At 34.1% G+C, this 21,718-nt stretch overlaps 1 protein-coding gene across 2 annotated transcripts; it reads right to left on the bottom strand.

Annotated features, from left to right (window-relative positions):
• Positions 1–4,371: 4,371 nt before the first annotated feature.
• LOC132266413 (transcription repressor KAN1-like) lies at positions 4,372–10,417 on the bottom strand. Of its 2 annotated transcripts, none has more exons than XM_059767278.1 (6): positions 8,915–10,417; positions 8,705–8,781; positions 8,185–8,230; positions 7,694–7,862; positions 5,277–5,376; positions 4,372–5,050 (listed from the first exon to the last, which is right to left on the bottom strand). In XM_059767278.1, the coding sequence occupies exons 1-6, from the start codon at positions 9,720–9,722 to the stop codon at positions 4,937–4,939; spliced, it is 1,314 nt and encodes a 437-aa protein (XP_059623261.1). In that variant the 5' UTR covers positions 9,723–10,417; the 3' UTR covers positions 4,372–4,936. The 2 variants fall into 2 exon arrangements, with proteins under 2 accessions (XP_059623261.1, XP_059623262.1); XM_059767279.1 differs by having other exon boundaries at positions 5,277–5,373.
• Positions 10,418–21,718: the final 11,301 nt, after the last annotated feature.

Raw genomic sequence — 21,718 nt, 5'->3', positions numbered from 1 at the left:
GAGAATGGAATTTGGTTTTTTGTTTACATATATGTGTGTGTGTGTGTCTGTGTGTGTATGTGTGGTCAGATGGAATTTGGTTTTGTCTCATGTTTATATATATATATATATATATATATATATATATAATGCATCATGGTGAAGGAAGGGAGTAGGTTGGTGATAAAATGATGATAAAGAAAATAAAAGAAGGCAGCGAAATGATGAAGAAAAGAGAGAAAATTGTAATGATGGTGGTGCGTACTTGTGGGACCCAATGGAAGACTGTTTGGCCAAAATCCTTTGGCTTACCCAAGACTCTTTTGACTTGGTTTATTTCTTCACATGGATTTGCTTTTTAGGTGGAGGATAATTGGTCCTGAAATGATGAAAGGGGACACTTGGCCGAGATGGGAAGAAAGAGAAAGGAAAAAGGATTTGGGTTGGCAGGTTGTTCACGTGGGCGTAGTCTGGTAGAAGAAAAGAAATGAGGAGGTGAAATGAATTAATTTTGGCAGACCAACTTTTTGACTTGGGCTTATTTTTGCACGTGGGTCTGTTGGTTGGGTTCTGTACGAGATGGGTGGATTTGCCTTTATATAGGGTGCCTTGTCTTGTGAATTAGTGAGCAAATGGAGATAGAAAAAAATTAGAGATAGAGTGAGCCGAGAGAAAAACAAAGAGATACACAGAGTTTTGAGAGACAAAGAGGAGCTGAGAGTTAGAGAGGGCGCAGCGGAAGCTTGGAGACTTGGTGATCCAGTGGAAAATTAATCTTTTTCAGTGTAGGGTTCTCTATACCTTGAATGGCATGGGGTGGTTTTACCTCAAATGATTTTATCAAATGTTTTGATTAAATGCATATTTATTTTGTCCATATACTCACATGATTATGTTTATTTTGTGAAACTGTTTTATTAAACCTCCATGAGATTCTTGTTATAGTTTTTCCTACTGGGACTTTTGTCTCACCACCCTCCAGTTTCAGGTACCGAGGACGAACGGGGATTGCTAGATTCGGGCTTAGGGTGAAGAGTCGGCGTTGCAGGATTTTATTTATTTATTTGGAGAATTTTTTTATATATTGAGGAAATTGACTTTGTATAAAAAGAGGCTATTTTTATTTTTATTTTTATTTATTTATTTATTTTTTTGTGATCCTGGGTGTATTTTGATGTATTTGGATTTTAATAAATCGAGGATTTTATTAAAATTTTCGGGGGCGTTACAGATACAAAGCCCGACTTGTAGCCCAAAGTTTCTCGCAGAGACCTGGTATTGATTATGAGGAGACATACTCTCCTGTGATGGATGCAATCACATTTCGCTTCTTGATCAGTTTGACAGTCTCAGAAGCACTGGATATGCGTCTGATGGACGTAGTTACAGTTTATTTATATGGATCACTAGATAATGACATATATATGAAAATCCCTGAAGGATTTAAAATGCCTGAAGCAAATAGCTTGAAACCATGTACCATGTATTCGATTAAGCTACAACAATCCTTATACGGATTGAAACAATCCGGACGCATGTGGTACAATCGTCTCAGCGAATATTTACTAAAAGAAGGATATGTGAATAATCAAGTTTGTCCATGCATTTTCATCAAGAAATCAAAATCTGGATTTGCCATTATAGTTGTTTATGTTAACGATCTAAATCTCGTTAGAACTCCTGAAGAGCTCACCACGACTGCTAATTATTTAAAGAAAGAATTCAAATGAAAGATCTTGGTAGAACAAAATTTTGTCTCGACCTGCAAATCGAACATTTACCAAGTGGAATTTTTATCTATCAGTTAACATACACTGAAAAAGTCCTGAAGCGCTTTTATATGGATAAAGCTCACCCCTTGAGTTCTCCAATGATTGTCTGATCACTTAATGTTAAGAAAGATCATTTTCATCCTCTGGAAGAAGGCGAAAAAGTTCTTGGTCCTGAAGTACCATATCTTAGTGCAATCGGTGCTCTAATGTACCTTGCGAATTGTACCAGACCTGATATAGCATTTGCAGTCAACTTACTAGCACAGTATAGTTCTGCACCAACTCGAAGACATTGGAATAGGGTCAAACACATTATGCGTTACCTCCGGGGAATGACTAATATGGGGTTGTTTTATTCAAGAAAATCAAAGCCCCAGTTGATCGGATATGTAGATGCAGGTTATCTTTTTGACCTACATATAGCCCGATCACAAACAGGGTACTTGTTTACTTGTGGTGATACTGCTATATCATGGCGATCTATGAAACAGACCATGACTGCAACTTCCTTAAATCACTCTGAGATACTCGCAATTCATGAAGTAGGTAGAGAGTGTGTTTGGTTGAGATTTGTTATACAACATATTCGAGAATCATATGGACTCTCCTCAATCAAAGATAGTCTAACAATATTATATGAAGATAATACAACATGTATTGCACAGGTAAGAGGAGGATACATAAAAAGTGACAAAACCATGAACATTTCACCAAAATTATTTTCCACACACGAGCTTCAGAAGAGCCGTGATATTAATGTTCATCAGATACGCTCGAGTGATAATCTAGCAGATTTATTCACTAAAGTGCTTCCAACTACAACATTCAAGAAACTAGTGGTTAACATTGGAATGCGTCAACTAAAGGATCTTCAGGGTTGAACTGATGAAGGGGAGCAAGTGATCAAAAATGTATTGGCACACTGTACTCTTTTTCCTTCGTCCAGGTTTTGTCCCACTGATTTTCCTGACGAGGTTTTAATGAGACAGTTTTAATTTATGTAATACCATACACAAGAATACTGTACTCTTTTTCCTTCACTAGGGTTTTGTCCCACTGGGTTTTCTTTAGTAAGGTTTTAATGAGGCATATTCTTAGTGTATTATTGTGGACCCCAAGGGGGAGTATTATATATATATATATATATGTTTGTAGGGCCCACAATCTTAAGTACGGAGAAAGCTCAATTCTTGTTTACAGTGAAAGCTTTATTATGGCTTGTTTGGGAAGCTAAAATTGTGAGCCTATAAATAGGCCATATGTATAAACTGCTTGTAAGGACACACTTGAATGAAAAAGCTTTCCATTCTCTCTCTCTCTTTCTCTGTGAAAGATTTATTTATCTGATATTACTCTATATATACATATCTATTCATTACATCGTTCAAATTTACCTTTTGTTAGTTTTTTATTTTATTTCTAAGCTGAACGGTATTTTGGTTTTTGGGCTTGGGCCTATCACCAGGCTTTTCTTCGGCTAGCTTGTTTATCTTATTTTGGGCTTTGTTAACTCATTGGGCCAGGCCAGTATATACATAATTGTTTCAATTTCCGGAATAAAAATAAAAAAGTAAATAAAATGTGTTTTTTTTTTTTTCCCCTTGAAAAGTAAAAGCCACATCCATCATCTAATTGATAATCTTTTCGTTTTATCAGCATATTAAATTAGAACAAATTCTGCTAATACCATCACTTGTTTGTTTTGTAATTCAATTTGAAAATCACTGAAAATAATAATTCCGTGAGTTTGAAAACAAAATTTACACGGCCGGTTCCAAGTCTGGATAAAGAAAGAGAGGGTTGTGTTAGGTAGCTCGGCAGCCGGAGTAAAACTTTATCATTACAATTATAAACATGAATAAAGATTAAACTTTGGACTGCATTTTCCATATAAAATGTCATATGTATTTAATATTTATAAATGTTTATGCATTATTGGACAACCTTCTTGAGGCTACTATTTATCTGAAACATTGTAGCTGTTGTGGTAGTATCAGGTTTCAGTAAATGATTGTTATTATGTTCTTTAATTTTTGCAATTATGGCCCTTTTGAAAACCATTCTTGGTATTTTCTAGCTTATTTCCTGCTGATGTAATTGAAGATTTTACTAACTTGTTTAGGTCATTTTACAGATTAAAGCAGTCATTTTATACAAAATAATGTAACACTTAAGCGGTTTCATCTTTTTCTTTTGTATATATCTCGAGGCATGCAGTTTCCTTTTTAATAAGAAAATACATTTATGCTAGGTTTGAGAGTATCGAATCGGTGGCTTGGGTTTAAAATTAGAAAAAATTAAATCTGTGCCAATTCCAAATCTATTGAGCCGATTTAGTACTTCTAAACGTTACATGAAAGATAATTAAGGATTTACATAGTGATTATGAATTATATTCTTTTGACATTTCTGTCATATATATATACACGTGTATGTTTCAATTAGAATTTTGATCCATGCTTGTCTATTCATCAAAGAATATGCATATGTGTAATCATCCATTATGGACCGGATCATATATATACACACACACACACATTTCATTCAGAAACTTTGTCTCTGCTTAATACTCGGATTATTACAGCTTTTTTAAGTAACCTCTCCCCAATCAAAACATATCTAAGCAAACTCAGCCACTTAAATACCATATGCTAGCAATGCTTCACAATTAGAGTTAACATGTCCATGGTAATTAATGACATAAATAAAATTCCAATACTAACTATTAAAGTACAAAAATAACTAAAATTTGGCATAGAGAGAACAAGAGAGCCAGTATAAAATATAAATCCTCTAAAACTGCAAATAGGGAACCTTTCCAACCTAAAGACCTTTAGTATTCGAGACTGCAAGGTAAACCTCGGATATGTGCAATCGTCCGCAAATCACACCAGACGCGCTTGATTCTTCCTCTTAATTTCTTATACATTTCTTCTTTGATCCTTTTCCATTTGTGCCACCACAAAATGTATGCTACATTACATAATCATGACAAAACAACCCCCACTACCACCATGATTAATGGAGTGAGTTAGAAGAACTATATATCTATGATTAATTTGTTGTTCTTCTTATTCTTCCTCAGCAATACTTGTTGATGATGAAGTACTTGATGAAAATATTTTACTAGTCAATTGCAAAATCAAAGAGAGCTATAATATATATATATATATATATATAGCTGATTAGTCATGCTCTTTGTCATGCCAATCCGGTCTGCCCAACGTGAACTCCAAGCTAGGGTTCTTCCGATTCAAATCACACCCTAAATAGCTTTTCAGCCGAGTCATTTCACATTCCTGCAATGTTTTGGATATTCTGTCATTTCTAAATTAGACCCAGTGTCTCAATCCCATTTTGTACTCTATGTGCAACATGTATATGCAGTTTAAAAAGTCTGCCCCGGGGCAATAATGGAAGATACGTTCTAATGAGTTTTTCCTTTTATGGATTCATATATATATATATATATATATATATATATATCAATTTTGTTGGAAGTAACCATTTTAAATCAATACATACCTCTACTTCTGGTCTGGATCTTTGTTGTGATGGGAGGGATGACGGTCTGAGCCCTTCCATGTCGCTAGAGGTGATGCGCAGACAAGCCTCTCTAGTACTGCTGAAAATTTAAATAAGAAAAATAATTGATCAGGATCTAAATTTCTGAGAACTAAATAAGATACATGTTCTGCATTGAAGGACAATATTAAATTCCTGCTCATCACCGGTGTTACAATTAAGCAAAACCAAAGAATGCTTTAGTTTGGAAGTATATACTATATACTAGAAAGCTATAGAAATAAAAGCTCTGCATTTTACCCAAAAATAAATAAATAAAATCTGTACAGATAGACAAGAATCACTTGCATATATGAATATATTTGGTTGGTTTGATTTTATTAGTTTTAAACTGATAAAATCATGCATAATGCTTGAGTTGAATTCATTTACTTGCTCCTGTAAATATTATTCCCATCTCTCCTTGCACAATATTCCCAATGGCTTTTTCATAATCATCAGATGAACAAGTTGACGTTGCTCCTAGTTTCCAAAAATTGATGATGTTGAGCTTCAACAAATGGAAATTAATCTTTATTTACGAAGAAACTCATTAATACTTCCACTTTATTCTATACTGAGATAAATCTTTAAGATATAAGTTAAGAGTCGCATCTATGATATAATGGGTAGAAGAAGAAGCATTTTCAAAGATTCTATTGTTTCTTCCGTCCATATCGAATAAAAACAAGTTGCTAGAGCTAGTTTGTGGCAGGAGAACCAGAAGAGGAAGTCCAGTGAAATGACGCCCATTCAATGAAAGATTCTTGGCTAGAAAAAGAAATTTGAAAGCTACAAATTTTATGAAAGTGAGACCATATGATTTAGGAGAAAGGGTATGACGTCCCACATAGTTGGGGGAGAAGTTGTTGGCACTTATAAAGTATGTCCCGTGTCTGTGCAGATGAGTTTTGAAAAATACTGTGAGCACCAAAGTATGCAAAGCGGACAATATCTAAATAATGTGGGAAGGCTAGAATTAGGGGAGCGTGCACAAGCCCGTGGCAGTTAAGCCAAATGGAATGACACGTTAGCCATTTTGAATGGGAGTGGAGAGGAAACTCAGGAAAGAAGGCTTGTCAATTCTATCAATGGAATGGCCAATTGGAAGTCACAAATCAAACCAGAAAGATCTGAGTTCTTTAATCCATTACCAACAATCTTGACTTTGATCAAGGGACAAGCCACTTGTCCAAGTTAAATTAGGTTTCTCCATGTCCATGAGCTATCATTGGGCATGACAATTCCCATAAATTCTTGTTGCTGCTGATAAGATAAACTCTACACCAGTTGGGCTGTAAATTAATCGGAAGAGTTGGAAGCTAAGCTCCACACGAGACTTAGAAGACCTAACCAGGCATTAGTCCCACCAATTGGTATAACTTTGATCTTCTCCCTCAAAAGGAAGGTGAGGGATTCGAGCCTCATAATGAGTATTTTGTGTGTAGATTTTTTGTTTGATTAATTAGGATTAGACTATTGCTCAACCAATTATAAAATGTACGTAAAACATGTGATTTGTGGGATATGACAACAGATCATCAAGATTTAAAATACGTAACTAATGTGTGGATTAATTATTCGTTATCCCAAAAAAAAAAAAAAAAAAAAATCCATAATAACTTGTGCAAATTATGACTCATCTATTTGTGGTTTTACTACATGATTCTATGGGATTTTGTGCACTCTGAATAAAAAAAAAAAAAAGAATAAAGGATGAAAAAAGAAAAAACAGTGTACACAGACAAAAGACATCTAATAAAAGCAGGCACTATAATAGAAGCTTGTACCGAACACTGTCCAACATTTTGTAATAATTTATTGCATGAATATTTATAAGATTAGTTAATTATAACTTTGATAAAAGGAGAGCACTTAAGTCAAGGGACTGATCTTTTTGATGATATGTGCAATCACCTCGTGAAGAGAATAATAATGATAGCCAAATAATGTATAAGATACATATAGTTCTTAGGAAAAATAAAAAATAGAAAAAGAAGTGTAGTAGCTAGCTTTGCTTTCTGTCATCCTATATGTTTATACGGAGTATATTTTTTCTAATATCCCATCAAAACTACACACACGTACAGTCTCACACACACACACACACACACACACACATATATATTATACTCATTGGAAGATCTTCCAACACAAAAAATAAAAGAAGGGAAAGAAGAAACAGAACAGAAGAAAAGCAAAAGCTGCCACAAGAACTCTTTTATTCTTCAAAATTGAAGTAGTGGATTTTTGCAGTTCTAACTGATGGTACCATGCAAAAGAAAAAGAAAAGCAATGTAGGCATTTTAACAAGGTTTTAAGATACGAGCTATATATAGACACATATATATATACACTATATATTCTATAATCTATACCTTGAAGAATTACTCCAGAGAGTAGTAGAAGTAGTACTGTAGTCTGTGTCCTGTTGCAAAGATGCAACAGATGTCCCCCTTTGATCCATAAACCGACCTAATAAGCCACCTCGTTCCGTTGCATCACCAATTGGGAGGTTCTCTTCTTCTCCGGACCCATCTGAAAGTCCTTCAAGAAGAACAAAATGTCTCAGCTGAATATCTTTGCAATGGAGGCATATAGAATATGGTATACACACACATATATAAATGCATGTGTGAAAGCATGCAATGCTATACATACAAGTGTTGTATATGGAAAGATTATCTCCTTGTTACCCACAAACCAGTAGGGCTTAGTGGTGGAATAGAAGTAAAATAAAATAAAATAAAATAGAGGATTTTCTAAAAAATATGTTTTAACCAAAAATATAATAATAATAATAATAAAAAATGGGTTTATATAGGGAAAAAAATATATAAAAGAGACTAAAGATGAGCCATAGAATCACCTGAGGAAGCTGCAGGCTTGTCAGTGGTTTTAACAGTTCGATACATCTGTAGAGAAATTGGGAAGTATTTCCAAACACAATTAAATAGAATGAGAGAAAATTAATAGAAAAGGTCAAAAAAGAGAAAAAGAAAACAAAATAGTAAATACCCAATTCAGATCTCTCTCTCTCTCACTCTCTCTGACCTAACCTTCTTTATGGGCATCTGGGTTTTGTCTTGGTTTCATCATTAATCACGAGGTCGACGTCTGATAAGGTTAGTAATGCATTTGTATTATTGAGAAATGATGACTTACTTTTGTCTGTTCTCACTCTACTCTCTCTCTCTCTCTCTCTCTCTCTCTCTCTGCCATCAGAAGCTCAGACTTCTCTCCGATTCTTTTATTCAATATTCAGTCATTCACTGCATTCATCGACTACTGTGCCGGAGGCAGATAGAAGAATAGACCAAGACCACCCCTTACATCACACACACATACACAAAGTCACACACACACAGCTTTCTGTATTTTTTCTGTACCTGTAAATGGCTTTTGACATGAGCTAGTGTGAGATCTTTGACATCCATGAGCTCAAGTACTGACTTTGGAGTCGCCCCTAAAATAAAAAAACATCAAAAAATGAAACTCCTCATACCCCAAAAACCCCAATACTAATGATTTTTTAAAAAAAACACACAAAACCTAACCCAAAATACAAAATTAAATTAGAGAGAAATCTTGATATTTACTTTCATGACCACCAAGAAGCTCTACAGCATGAACAAACCGAGCATGAAGGGTGCTTGTCCAACGCATTCTAGGCGCCCTCATGCTCCGTTTCGTGGGGAGCTTAGGTATGAATCTTGATCCGTACTGATTCTGATGATGGTGGTGCAATTGATACGAGGAGGAGAGGCCGTTGAGCCTCGTGGCGCCTGAAATCCGATAAGCCGGCGATGAAGAGTGCACATTAGGCCCCGAGTTCAAGATGGACATGTGATGATCCATACCAGCTCGGAGATTATAAGGCGAAGTCGATGAGTGAGGAAATGAGGAGGAGAACAAATTGGAGGAAGTAGAGGAAGGCCAAGGTTGGGGATGAGAGATTTGATGCTCCAAAGGCAAGAAGGGGAACGAACGGTTGTGATACACCGGAATACCCTTTATAGGCCTCAAGCCGTCAGATGATACATCCAGCAGCGAAACCCCATGGTTTATGTGGTTTAAGTGTTGATGGATGTGATGGGGATAAGGGTTTTGTTGTACTACTACTTGCTCTTCAGCTCCACCGCCGGAGAGATTTCTTCGGTACCGGCTTTGATCAAAGTCCATGGCACTTGTCCGGTGAGCTAAGGAGAGCTCGGTGTGAGATTCCGAAGTGGCATTGCTGGACTTGTGAGCTTCACGGAGGCTTGAAAGATCAAAATCTGTAAGTAGATGATTGCTAGTAGTAGTATTGGAAATAGATGAAGAGGAAGAGTTTGGAGGACTAATGTGGAGAGAGAGATCAGGGAGTGGGTTTGGAGAGGGTTGGATGAAAATCCCTTCCAAGGGCATGTTTGGTGGATTTCTAACCAAATAGTTAATCAAAAATAAGAATCAAAAAGTTGTTGAAGAGAAAAGGAAAGGAAAAGAACAAGTGCTAGCTATATGTATGTTTTTTTGTAGTTGGTTTTTGATCTTTTTTGTTTTTTCTTGTAGATTTGTTTGATTTGAAGAGAATAGAAAGGTTTATATGAAGGAACAGCTTTGTGTGCTTTCAAGCTAGAACAAAGGAGAGAACTTGAAGAGGGATGAAGTAAAGGAAAATTATTCCATTTTATTCAAACAGACATACTTGTGTGTGTGAGAGAGAGAGAGAGGGGAAAGGAATGGAAAGGGAAAAATTAAAGAGAAAAAGAATTCCAGAAAGGCATAGAAAGGAGTGGGATTTGGGTCTGGTGTTCCTCGGGAGTATATCTTTGAAAATGACACTTGAACAAGGTCTCTCTATAGTCAAAACCAAAAGCAAAACAAAAATAAAAAATGAAAAGAAAAAAATAATTATATGGTCACCTTGATTTCCATTCCCGGATAGGACGGGGAAAAAAAAACGAAATTAAAAAAAAAAAAAAAAAAAAGAGTTGGAGAGAGAAAGAGAGCCTCGAGTGTGATACCTTTTTCCTTCTCTCTCATCATATATAATAATATTGTTTAGTTATATTATTCTATTATATAAATTGAATAACTACAAAAATGGAATTCCATTTCCAAGCTAGGATATATAGACCCTGGACTAGAGTGAACTTACTGGATAATTTTACTCAAAATCGCATGATATATTAGGACTAATTCAGTGTACAAGATTCTTATGACAGTGAGGTCTAAAATTTATTTATATGTGTATAGATATAATATTTTATCAATAGTATAATTTTATCGGCACAATTTTATCACAATAAAGAAATCACAATATTAGAGCAGCCTTACTATCAATCGTGCACCCTAAGGCACCCCCTTTCAAAATCTCATGATATACAGAGTTCATATATTTTATATTTCAATAAAATATACATAGTACGTACATCTATAGTATTATAAAGTATACTCATTGACCTGATTCAGAGACCATAAAGGCAAGGGTGTTTGTTTACTTGCATCCATGTGTAAAACCCTAATAAATTCCGCATTATCTTCTAATTCCCTTTCATACTCCCAAATATTCCCTTCTAATCTTTCAACATATTTGTCTGGCATTCTGGGTTTTATGATGTCTTCCTCCACATGACTGTCCATCCAAACCCTCATTGACTCCAGCCCCCTATTAGGGTTTTCAAAGCCCTAGGCTAAATCGAAGATAAATCAAAGTTTATTCATTTGTTTTGATTTATTTATAGGGATCCTTAACTCTTTGTACTGGGAAGTAACTCCTCTCCTTTAATGCTTTCACTAAGATTAACAAACTAGGTCTAGAGTGTCATTTTATTAATGGGGATCTTATTCTACCACCACCCTTTCCAATTCCCTTCTTCTGGCATTCATAAATGAATGCATATGCAATAACTGTTTTTCTCTTAATTATTATTAATTTTCTCTTCTTATCCTTTAAATTTATTAATATACTTTTATTGTGTTCCTGAATTTTTTTTACTGCAATTTTTTGCAAAAATGATGTACTATTTGAATATTGAATACGAATCAGTGCACTTTTATTTTTTGGGGTGAATTGCAAAAAATTCTCTTCAACTATTAGTCAGTTGTGAAAAATTCCCCTTATGAATATTTTTGGCAAAAAACTCTACTCAAATATCCCAATGGGGTGTTTTTAGTTGATGTCCGTTTAAGTGATTGTTTGAGGGAATTTTTTGGACAAAATTACCCCCTTAACAGATTATTCTTTAGACAATTTATTTATTTATTTTCTCTCTCTCCATCAAGCAAGGTATGTGAAGTAGAAAAAAAAAATTCCCAAAAAAAACTAAAAAATGAAAAGCCAATAAAATCATATTTAAGCTATGTATAATTAATAAAATAAAGTTGAGTACAACCGTACAGGAGAGAGAAGATTCACCATGGCGTTGGAATAAAAGATGAAAAAATTAAGCAACTCAAGAACTCCTTTAGTGCACTTGATCTTTAGCAGCCAAGAAAAATAATTAATAATTTGTCATGTTTCCTTAGTTCAATTAATAATTTGCCATTTTTCCACTAACAGGCTAGTGGCCTAGCGGTACCAGGCTCCTACTTCCCAAAAGAAGTTAGTACCAATTAAAAAAAAAAAAAAAAAAAATTGCCATCTTCCATATATAGTTCAATTTCTTTCTTTTCCTTAATTGACTTATGCTACTGCAGGCTAGGTAGGTTAGACTAAAATTGGCAATTAAAAAGTAACATAATTTCTTTTGCAAATCTGATTTTTTTTTTTTTTTGGACAATACTTAAGTCCTTACTAGTAATAATCTACAACATACTTACAACATACTTACCGCTTATGTGGACCAATAATAAATGGATACATCCTATTTTAATTATCAAATCATAGAAGGTAATCAAATCACTATCTCTGATTTGGTAAGTGAATATCTACCCACCATATTTGATTTGGTAATTAAATATCATATGTGCATTTATTATTAGTCCACATCAGCAGTGAGTATGTTGTAGATCCTCACTAGTGAAGACCTAAGTATTGTTATCCTTTTTAAAAAAAAAATTAAAAAAAGTATTACTTACTTCGAGATCACGAAATACCCCAAAGTAACTTTCTGAGATAAAATTGTTGTAATTGATGTACTCAAGTTAAAGACCTAAAAATATAAAAGTTTTTAATGTGAAAGGACATTGTTGCTCTCTATTCAATTCACAAGAATCTAAATACCTCTTGAATCCGAAACACCGGTTGATCAGGCCTAGGCCCAAAACCGAGGGAATATCAAACAATTAATATTTTAAAAACGAACACAAATGACAAAATGAAATAATAATAAATATTAAAAGCTGAAAGAAACTAGAATAAAATCCTTTAGAGATAAATACTTAAATCCTAATAATCCAAAATCTCCAATAGATTAAACAACTTGGGAATCCATCTCTAGTAGCCCCCTAATAATAATCCAAACTATAATAAAAATAACTGATAGAACATCCAAAAGTAAGCTATGGAGAGAAGTCCTACGTCGTCGGTAAAGTGAGTAGAAATCTCTGCTCAGCATGATCAAGTCTAAGTCTGGAACTGTCGTGTACCTGAAAAATAGAAGTGGGTCAGGCCCACGCGCAAGTTTTAACCTATTACAATCCAAGCAGAGACTTGATACGCATGTATATCATAAACAATTCAACAATAACTAATAGTCCGTAAGTATATATATAATCACACTAAAGGACTCTCACTGGACTGCAAGCCGGTCTCAAACTGAATGGAGGTAACATGCTAAAACGCACACGAAGTGGGCATGTGTACCTAAGTCTAAACAGGATACACCTCCAACCATCGTAGCCAGCTATGCATCCCGATGCATATACGCTCCCTAATCATCGATCTTGAGACTCAAGCTCATATCGAGGTACCATAACAATACATATAAAATCCATCCATAATCCCTAATAGTGCCGGTCAACTAGTCGTTGCCATGACACTACACATCAATATGACTTAACTTTTAGTTAATCCAATTCTTTAATTTCCAAAATAGGTAGGACTTAGCGATTTTTGAGCTAATCCCCCTAGTATGTCACCGTCTCATACCGATGCATACAATCCGTCCATCCAGTAATGATAATACAGAACATACATGTAAATATCATCTAAATCCATAAATCCAACAATTGAGAATAAAAACATTAAATTTAAAAATCAATTGTTCCATAAGCGAGCATATTAATTAACATCTTTTAACATGCTGATTATACACTACCCAACCAATAATCCCGCAATTAACAATACAACAGTATATGCAGGTATTAACTTATCCCCAGATTCCATATAATTGAGAGAATATGACTAAAAGTCTACATCAATTAACTCCACAGTAAACATAATAAACCTGGACCAATTATTATACTCATAATTCCAGTCCAACAATTGATGCGATAAATAAGACAATTTAAACACCAATCATTCCATAGCAAGCATAGGAAAAATATATAGATTTTAACATGCTTAGTTTATACCACAAATACATGATTAGTATTTAATAATTATTCACAGAAAGTTTCTAGAATAACTTAAGAAATTTAAACCACTCACATCCACGAACAGTTTGCATAACTTGCTAAAAAACTGGTTGATGATCAACTTATCAACCCTAAGTGATTTATTATTCATTCCCACATTCTCGGAAGCTCTAATACAACCATAGAACTCCTCTAAATTCCCATGTACAGTCCTTGAATATCCCAGAAAGTTCAAAAACACAACCTAGAAGCAAAACTATGCCCAGATTGCATCAAAAGGGGGTGGAGCCGCCTCAACCTGCATTGGAGCCGGTTCCACCCTTGTGGGGAGCCGCCTCCTTGCTTCGTTTGCCCCGTTCACTTGTTTTCCTTCCACGGTTTGATCTCCGGCGGTTTCCATCACTTCCGTCCTCTGTTAACAAGGTTTCTACTGATTTAAAATTAGGTTTTAGTGTTTCAGAGAGTTTAAAAATCATTCCTCAGTAATTAACTTCAACTAACCCAAGAAGGATGCAAAGAAGAATTAACACCGAAAAAGAACAGTTCATATAAACATACAGTTTAGAACAATTCAAACATGCGAACCAGTTTACTTTCAACATTTATTTACTCCTGAAATTGTATTAGAGATGTAAAGAATACAAGTCTAAGGGATAGAGTTAGGAATAGAACTTGTCTTCCACCGACGTCGTCCTAAAGTCTCCGGCCAACTCTCTGTTTTCTTCCTAGCCATCTCCAAAACTTCCCTCAACCATACTATGTCGTAGTATTGTTCTAAAACCCTAGGCAGACATCCTAGGAAAATATTTAAAGGCCACATTAATCCTAGGCTCAACTAAACCCTAATCTGATTTACTCGGCCAATAGAACAACCTAGGTTATTTTCTAATGTCGGCTGAACTGAAAACCTAATATAACTATATGTGTGCCACCTTCCATACAGTTACATTGAAAACATAATTACATGTAATGAAATCAATTCAAATTAAACAATTAAATTAAAATAATTAAATCATTAAATTTAAGTAAAGTAATTCAATTAAAATAACTAAAGTAAAACAATTAAACAATTAAAATCAATTCAATCAATTCAATTAACACATATACACGTCAACAATTAAAAATGCAACTTAAACAATAAAATAAATACCAGGACTATCCTTTTTAAAATTAGGGGTATTACAATAAAAGATATTTAAGTAATTTAGTTTGAGAGAAATACATTTATCATCTCAACATATATTATTTTGATTCCACCACCAACTACTCAAAATTTGTTTTGATTTCACAATTAGGTTTCTCGATCTGCTGTTAGCTTCGTGTTTGAAGGAATGAGAAGGCTTGCTTGACGCGGAGAGAAAAGAGAGAAAAAATAAATAAATTGTCTGAAGAATAATCTGTTAAAGGATAATTCCGTCCAAAAAATTCCCTTAGACAACCACTTAAACGAACATTAGTTAAAAAAAAACCCTATTGGGATAGTTGAGGAGGATTTTTTACCAAAAATATTCATAAGAGGGGTTTTTCGCAACTAGGTAATAGTAAAAGGGGATTTTTTGCAATTCGCCCTATTTTTTTGACTTGCTGCACTTTTAGTTGTCATGTGCTACTTGGAAAAATTATTTTATTATGTTCGATGTGTGAGTAGCGCGGTGCGGACGTTGTTCTGTTGATTAATTTGTGAAATAATACTCTAATGACTTAGAGGGGGTGAATATGTCAACTTGTCCAATATTTGTGATTGATTAATTACCCACAATGATTATCAATTCAACATCACAACCACAAAAATATAAGAGACACTGAGTTTTAATAAGTGAGGAAGTGGAAATCAACCTCAAAGACTCCGTTGGCTGGAGCAAAAAGATTTACTAGTGTTGAAGTAAAGTATAATGGACTCTGACTTAGGCTCACGCCCACTCCATTCTATCAAGTACCAATTGTTGAACATCTCTCTAACTCTGTAACACCCCGTTCAAACGCACTAGACTTCAAGCTTACTCCTTGATCCTTGTAGAAGGGTTGCTCATAGATTAGCAAACACTTCTCGAATACTTTGATCCCTTCATAATGTGATCGATCCCTCATTTTCCTTCAAAATTGACTTTTGTGAAAGCTATAGAAGAAAATATGCCGCTCTAATTAATCTTTGTAATTTGATATAAACTCTAAAGACTCTGTGTTCATCAGTAGTAGAAGAACATTACCCTAATCATTCTCGTGTTCAAGTGTGTGCTCTCAAAGATAAACTATCAAATTACTTTAAAAAATCTCTCAAAAAGCTTCAATGTTTATGTAAAAGATAAAACCTTATTTTTCCAATAAGTCTACATCCATTAGGGAAACAATTTCTCAAATAAGGAAACAAATTCAAGAAATTAAGTGCACATTCCAAATAACACTATATGAGTCTTTGAATGCAATAAAATATAATTTTTGTTTTTTATTGGTAAGAAACACACATACACCCACTTTTATTCTTATAGGAACTTGAATCATCAACCTTCTTCTTTAGAAAGTGAGGAACTACCATTAGGTAACAAGACCCTTGGTTTTGGAGACAGTTTTAATGAGCTCACTTTGACCATAAAATACCCATTTCCAATATATAAAAAAAAACGGCCAACTTGTAAAAACCAGTAGCCTTGCTACTGTGGAACATTATTTTTCGGTTGAATCCATTATTTAGGGTCCAAAATCGTGTTTTTGAAGTTGTTGAATGTTTTTAAATATTTTTTTAGAAGTCTAAATAAACTCGAATTATTCTAATTTTTTGAATTTAGTAGTTTTTAGTGATTAAACTTCTTATCCTATTTTTTCATAATATTCAGAAATAATTGAATTTAAAAAAAAAAAAAAACTTACTTTATGTTGCTACTTTTCGTATGTTTCTATATTATATATACATCAACAATAGAGAACATAATTTGAGAGTTTTAATGTCTAAGCTTTGTGGATTCATTAGTATATATATATTTAATCATGATTCGCCGTATAGGTCGATACGTGACGTATCGCTCAGTTCGTAACTCTTTATTAAGGGTTCGATACTATACACACCTTTATGAACCGGTCGGTTCGACCGATTTACACTAAAATTCGTCTGAATCTATTACACCGTAATTACAACCGATACCGGAATCAATACCGCGACTACAAATCATATTTAAAAGTTGACAAGTCAATTGGCATAGTTCCATCTCAACAATTAGCTTCATAAGCATTCGAATGCAGCGGGGGGCTTCAGCCTAATACCAAACTCAAAACACAGACCACATGATTTTGTGGCTCCTCTTCTAATAATGGTGGCATAATTGTCAATTGAGAATGATCTAAAATGTATAGAAACCATGAAAAAGCAATAGAAATTTGAAAACCATTGTAGACTTTATGCTTTTCTGAGCAATAGAAATTTGAAAACCATTGTAGACTTTATGCTTTTCTGAGCAATAGAATTCCCACATGGAGCCCATTAATTGGTGAACACTGAACAGTTTGAAAAGAATGTATGGTAGAGGATATATATGGCATAGAATTGCCAGCAACGAATATATATGCTACTTAATATTGTTACAACTCTCTATACCATACGAAGTGATGCTCACTCCCATCAATGAGAGAGCCAATTGTCTAGTGGATCTCACTCAATAAAACTTAGTGAATAAAATAATCAAATTAAATCATTCTTAACTTTTCATCCTAATTATGACTCCCTCTGTCCCCCTGCCCCACCAAATATTAATAATAATGACTTTTTAAAAACTTAATTTTTTAAGAGTCTAATTTTTGCTACGTAACATATATTTTTTAATGTGATAGAAAATAAATTTTCAAATCTACTTTTCTCTGATTAACATGCTTTTATAATATTTTTTTAAAAGTATAAATTAAAAATATTAAAAATATATCACATTAAATGTTTAATTGAGGCCACTATTTTTAAAATAACAAATAATGAAACAGAGACACTCTTTAGAAGTTGGATAGAATAATAGGACTTGTTTAGTTTATAATTTTTAAAATAGTTCTTAAAAATTAAGAAAATAAAAAATTATTTTTAAATAATTATAAAAGATAATTGTTTGAAAATAAATTTTTTAATTATTAAACTTTATAAAATTTATTTTTAAATTTACAAATCTATTTTTCTTTTTTTCCTCTCCGACAGGAAGAAAGTATAAGTGCATGTAAAATTTAATTTTAAAATTACAAATCTATTTTTCTTTTTTTCCTATCCGACAGGAAGAAAGTATAAGTGCATTTTAACAAAAAAAGTATAGCTATTTAATGACTACTACAATATCTTATTATCCCGCTGGATGTTGTTGTGATATTTATTCTTCTTGGGGTCCACTGATTGGACGTTTGCTACCAAATATCCATTAGATTTATTTTTTTCCTCCCAATAATGGGAATGGATACTTCTTACTGTCACTCATTTTCCTTGGTGAATTTTTAGTGAACATTACGTCAAATTAATAGTAAAATATCAAATTATGAATGGAAAGAATTACCGAACATAGCGGCGTTACCAGATATTTGGAAGCTAAATTTTTAAGGTCTTATTTTTAAATTGTACTCTTGATTTAAATGGTGCGTGGCCTCACTTTCGAATTACACTTCTGACTTAAATAATGCGTGTGTTAAGGGGCCAATACACGTACTATAAGAAAGAAAAAGAAAAAAAAAAAAAAAATTGTAGAGAATTCAAATCCCTCACCAAATCACACAATAAAACTAACAAATATGCCGGTACTCCTGGTAAATTTGGAGAGGGGAGATTCAAATACGGGTACATTCGCTAGGAGAGTTAGACGCTTTACCAATTAGGTCACTGAGTAATGTCTTTAAATTTTTATCCAATACATATATATATATATATATACATATAATTTAAATAAATAAAAATATTAATTATTAATTGAAGGCGATTAATATATTTAAATCTTAATCAAATCGAAATGGCATTGGAGTAATAGAGACATGATCCCAAGTAGCATCTAATTAATTCATCCAACCATAGACAACCCTACTTAGCAATAAATTCTTGGGACTCATTACTTGAGTGAATCCGAGTCCAATCTAATTGCATATATATATATATATATATATATGGGACAAATGTACATACATGTAGGGATGAAAATTCAAAATGACAAGAAACAAGTAATGGGCTCGTTTTCCAATCATTGTGCATAGAGTAAATTGTAATAAAATTTTTGAAGCATTGTATGGTCAGCTATCCTCTATGCCAATCACATTAATGTGATGTAGGAAAGTCCATCCAACTTTTGAAATATCCAAAGAAAGATGGAGAGTCGCCATGCTTATTGTTTTTCTAGGCAACCAATCAAGTGAAACCAAACACACCGTATTAATTAAGCCCCTTTTTGAAGAAAAATCACCATGAAACGTCTCATTGAGTATTTATTGATATCTTTCATTCTTTCATGACCTTTTCAATTGTCTACCCACCTATAGTTCTGGTGGAGAACAGCTTGTCTTTGGGGGGGGGGGGGGGGGGGGGATAGTTCTGGTGGAGAACAGCTTGTCTTTGGGGGGGGAGGGGGGGGGGGGGGGAGCGGGGACCCGTGGTCGCGACTTTGAACTCATTGGTCGCGACTTTGAACTCATTTTCGTGAATATGTGTTGTGCCATTCATTGGTGGGCTAGAGGGAAAGTGTAACGTGCCCGTGGTCGCGATTTGATTCAAAAATTTAAGTTATTAAGTGAGATTAATTTCTAATTCATTTATACATGCACATATTACTTTTTATCCGGATTTGATGTGAGACATTTTTAACATTCTCCTCTATTCGAACTCGCAACGCCCTCATTACAATCGGACCATCTTGCCTACTCAGGAGAAAGTACCTAGACTCATTCGGACCGGATGCTTAGCGTGACACTGGATTAAAGATTGTATCTAGTTCTGATACAAACTAATCGGGATTTGATGTGGGACACGTTGCGGTCGGACCGTCCTGCCTACCCAGAAGGTACCCGGACTCATCCGGGCTAGGCGTTTAGCGTGTGACATTGAATCGATCAAGGATTGTGTCTAGTTCTGATACATATTGTAATGGGCTGGATGCATTGTCATTCCATCCAAAAACTTCAGTTATTAAGTGGGTTTAACACACAACCCATTTATACTGGTTTCACTTTTCATCCGGATCCGATGTGGGACACCTCTAACAAAAAATATGGCAAAAACTTGCCTTTCTGATTATGTAGAAACACTTTCTTCAGGCCGAACCACATATAATTAATTGGTTATGGTGATTAATTTTGAATATTTGGAAATCAATTTAATCATGAATTGGTGGAGTTTAGGTTTAAGTTGCTAGAATCTCTCATCCTAAGAAGTAAGGAACTTGGATCTCACAATCTAAGATAGGTGTTAGAGAGGTCTTGTCTCACGTTGGATTCAGACAGGAAAGATTTGGGGTATATATAGACTGGTAGAATCTCTAATCCTAAGAAGTAAGGAACTTGGATCTCACAATCTATGCTAGAGGGGTCTTGTCCCACGTTGGATTTAGACCGTGAAGATTTGGGGCATATATAGACTGGCATGGAGTACTACCTAATAATTTAAACTTTTAAGTTAAAAGGCAAGAGCCCACCTGATTACAAGTGGAATCAGAGTGGCCTAGTTGGGAATTTCAGAGTATGCATTAATATTGACCCCAAAAATATTTTTTATTTAAAAAAATAAATAAATAAAATAAGGATGCTTACAAAGTTATTCCGGCCACTTGAATTGAAAGTGACACATCACAAAATATTTCTAACTACAACTTTTGCCACTTTGAATGTGATGTTTGGTTCTAGCCATGATCGACTTACTAGCTTTCGTGAACCATATATATATGTTTGCATCTAATCAAGAACCTGTTGTTCCCTTTTAAGTAGTGGTATATTATATATTGGAGAAAACTTATACATTCATTTTGTTCTTTGGGTAGCTAGGTTTAGTCAAATTCGATCTTGGTTTGATTGGTGAAATGGTATCTACATCAAGAAACTTGTCAAGGGTCCCAATTGCAATGAGGAGTTTGTCAATTGTGAAGACCTTTTGAGGACAATTATGCATGAATTATATGTACTAAGTTGACAAAGATTAGGTTCAAGATACACAAAAAGTAACCCTTCTCTACCATTAACAAATTTAAAGCAGTGTGAAATGCCTAAAGACAATTCAAACTTTCACATTCTACCTTTCTAAGTCTGATTAATATCATAAATTCTTACCAAAAGGTGTTAAATTGAGATACCCAAGTTAATTTTTGAGCCTATCAATCACATTTCAATCATTCTTTCAACCCCACATTAATTTCTCCTCTTGGACAATGTGAAACGTCACAATATATGTGTTAGGTATACTGTCTGCTTTGTTTATCAATGTTTTTACTTGATTTTTATCTGTCAAGGTAATTTTTCTCAAAGCTTTCAACTTACCTGATACAAGTAATATGAGGGTAATTATGGATGTTAGGAATTAATTACTCTTACCCATTAGGGTATACACATTTCATTTGAATTTGAAAAGAAAAATAATATTCAAGCCTACTAGTTAGGCTTATTTTTCAAAGTAAAACAGCCGTTGATAACTTAAAGTGAAACCGTTTTAAAATAAAATAAATAAATAAGTTCTTCTGGAAAGTGAAAGGATGAAAGTTGGACATGTATGAGCTGCTATAGCCTGGTTCCATGTCTACCTTTTGGTGGGAAATTGATCTTCACTGCAATTATTAAAGCAATAATGTAGAGAGACTCAAAAAAGAAAACACTCTGTTGATATATATAATAGGAATGAGATGATATCTTGTGGAATACAACTTTACTGCTTTGGACAGTCGTTTCACACTATGCGATTGTGAAGTACCCAATCACAA

The sequence above is a fragment of the Cornus florida genome, unplaced genomic scaffold (genome assembly GCF_030987335.1).
Source record: "Cornus florida cultivar Cherokee Brave unplaced genomic scaffold, ASM3098733v1 CherokeeBrave_3.0.0_Hap2_Chr07, whole genome shotgun sequence".
NCBI classification, from domain to species: Eukaryota; Viridiplantae; Streptophyta; class Magnoliopsida; order Cornales; family Cornaceae; genus Cornus; species Cornus florida.
This window is presented reverse-complemented; position numbering and strand designations above follow the sequence as displayed.

What these genes read in the sequence shown, in the direction of transcription:
- LOC132266413 (XM_059767278.1), bottom strand. Translation starts at nt 9,722, where the DNA reads ATGCCCTTGGAAGGGATTTTCATCCAACCCTCTCCAAACCCACTCCCT. An exon ending in ATGTCAAAAGCCATTTACAG is followed by an intron (nt 8,231 to 8,704) that starts GTACAGAAAAAA and finishes ATTTCTCTACAG; the next exon opens with ATGTATCGAACTGTTAAAAC. An exon ending in CTCTGGAGTAATTCTTCAAG is followed by an intron (nt 5,377 to 7,693) that starts GTATAGATTATA and finishes TTAAATTTTCAG; the next exon opens with CAGTACTAGAGAGGCTTGTC.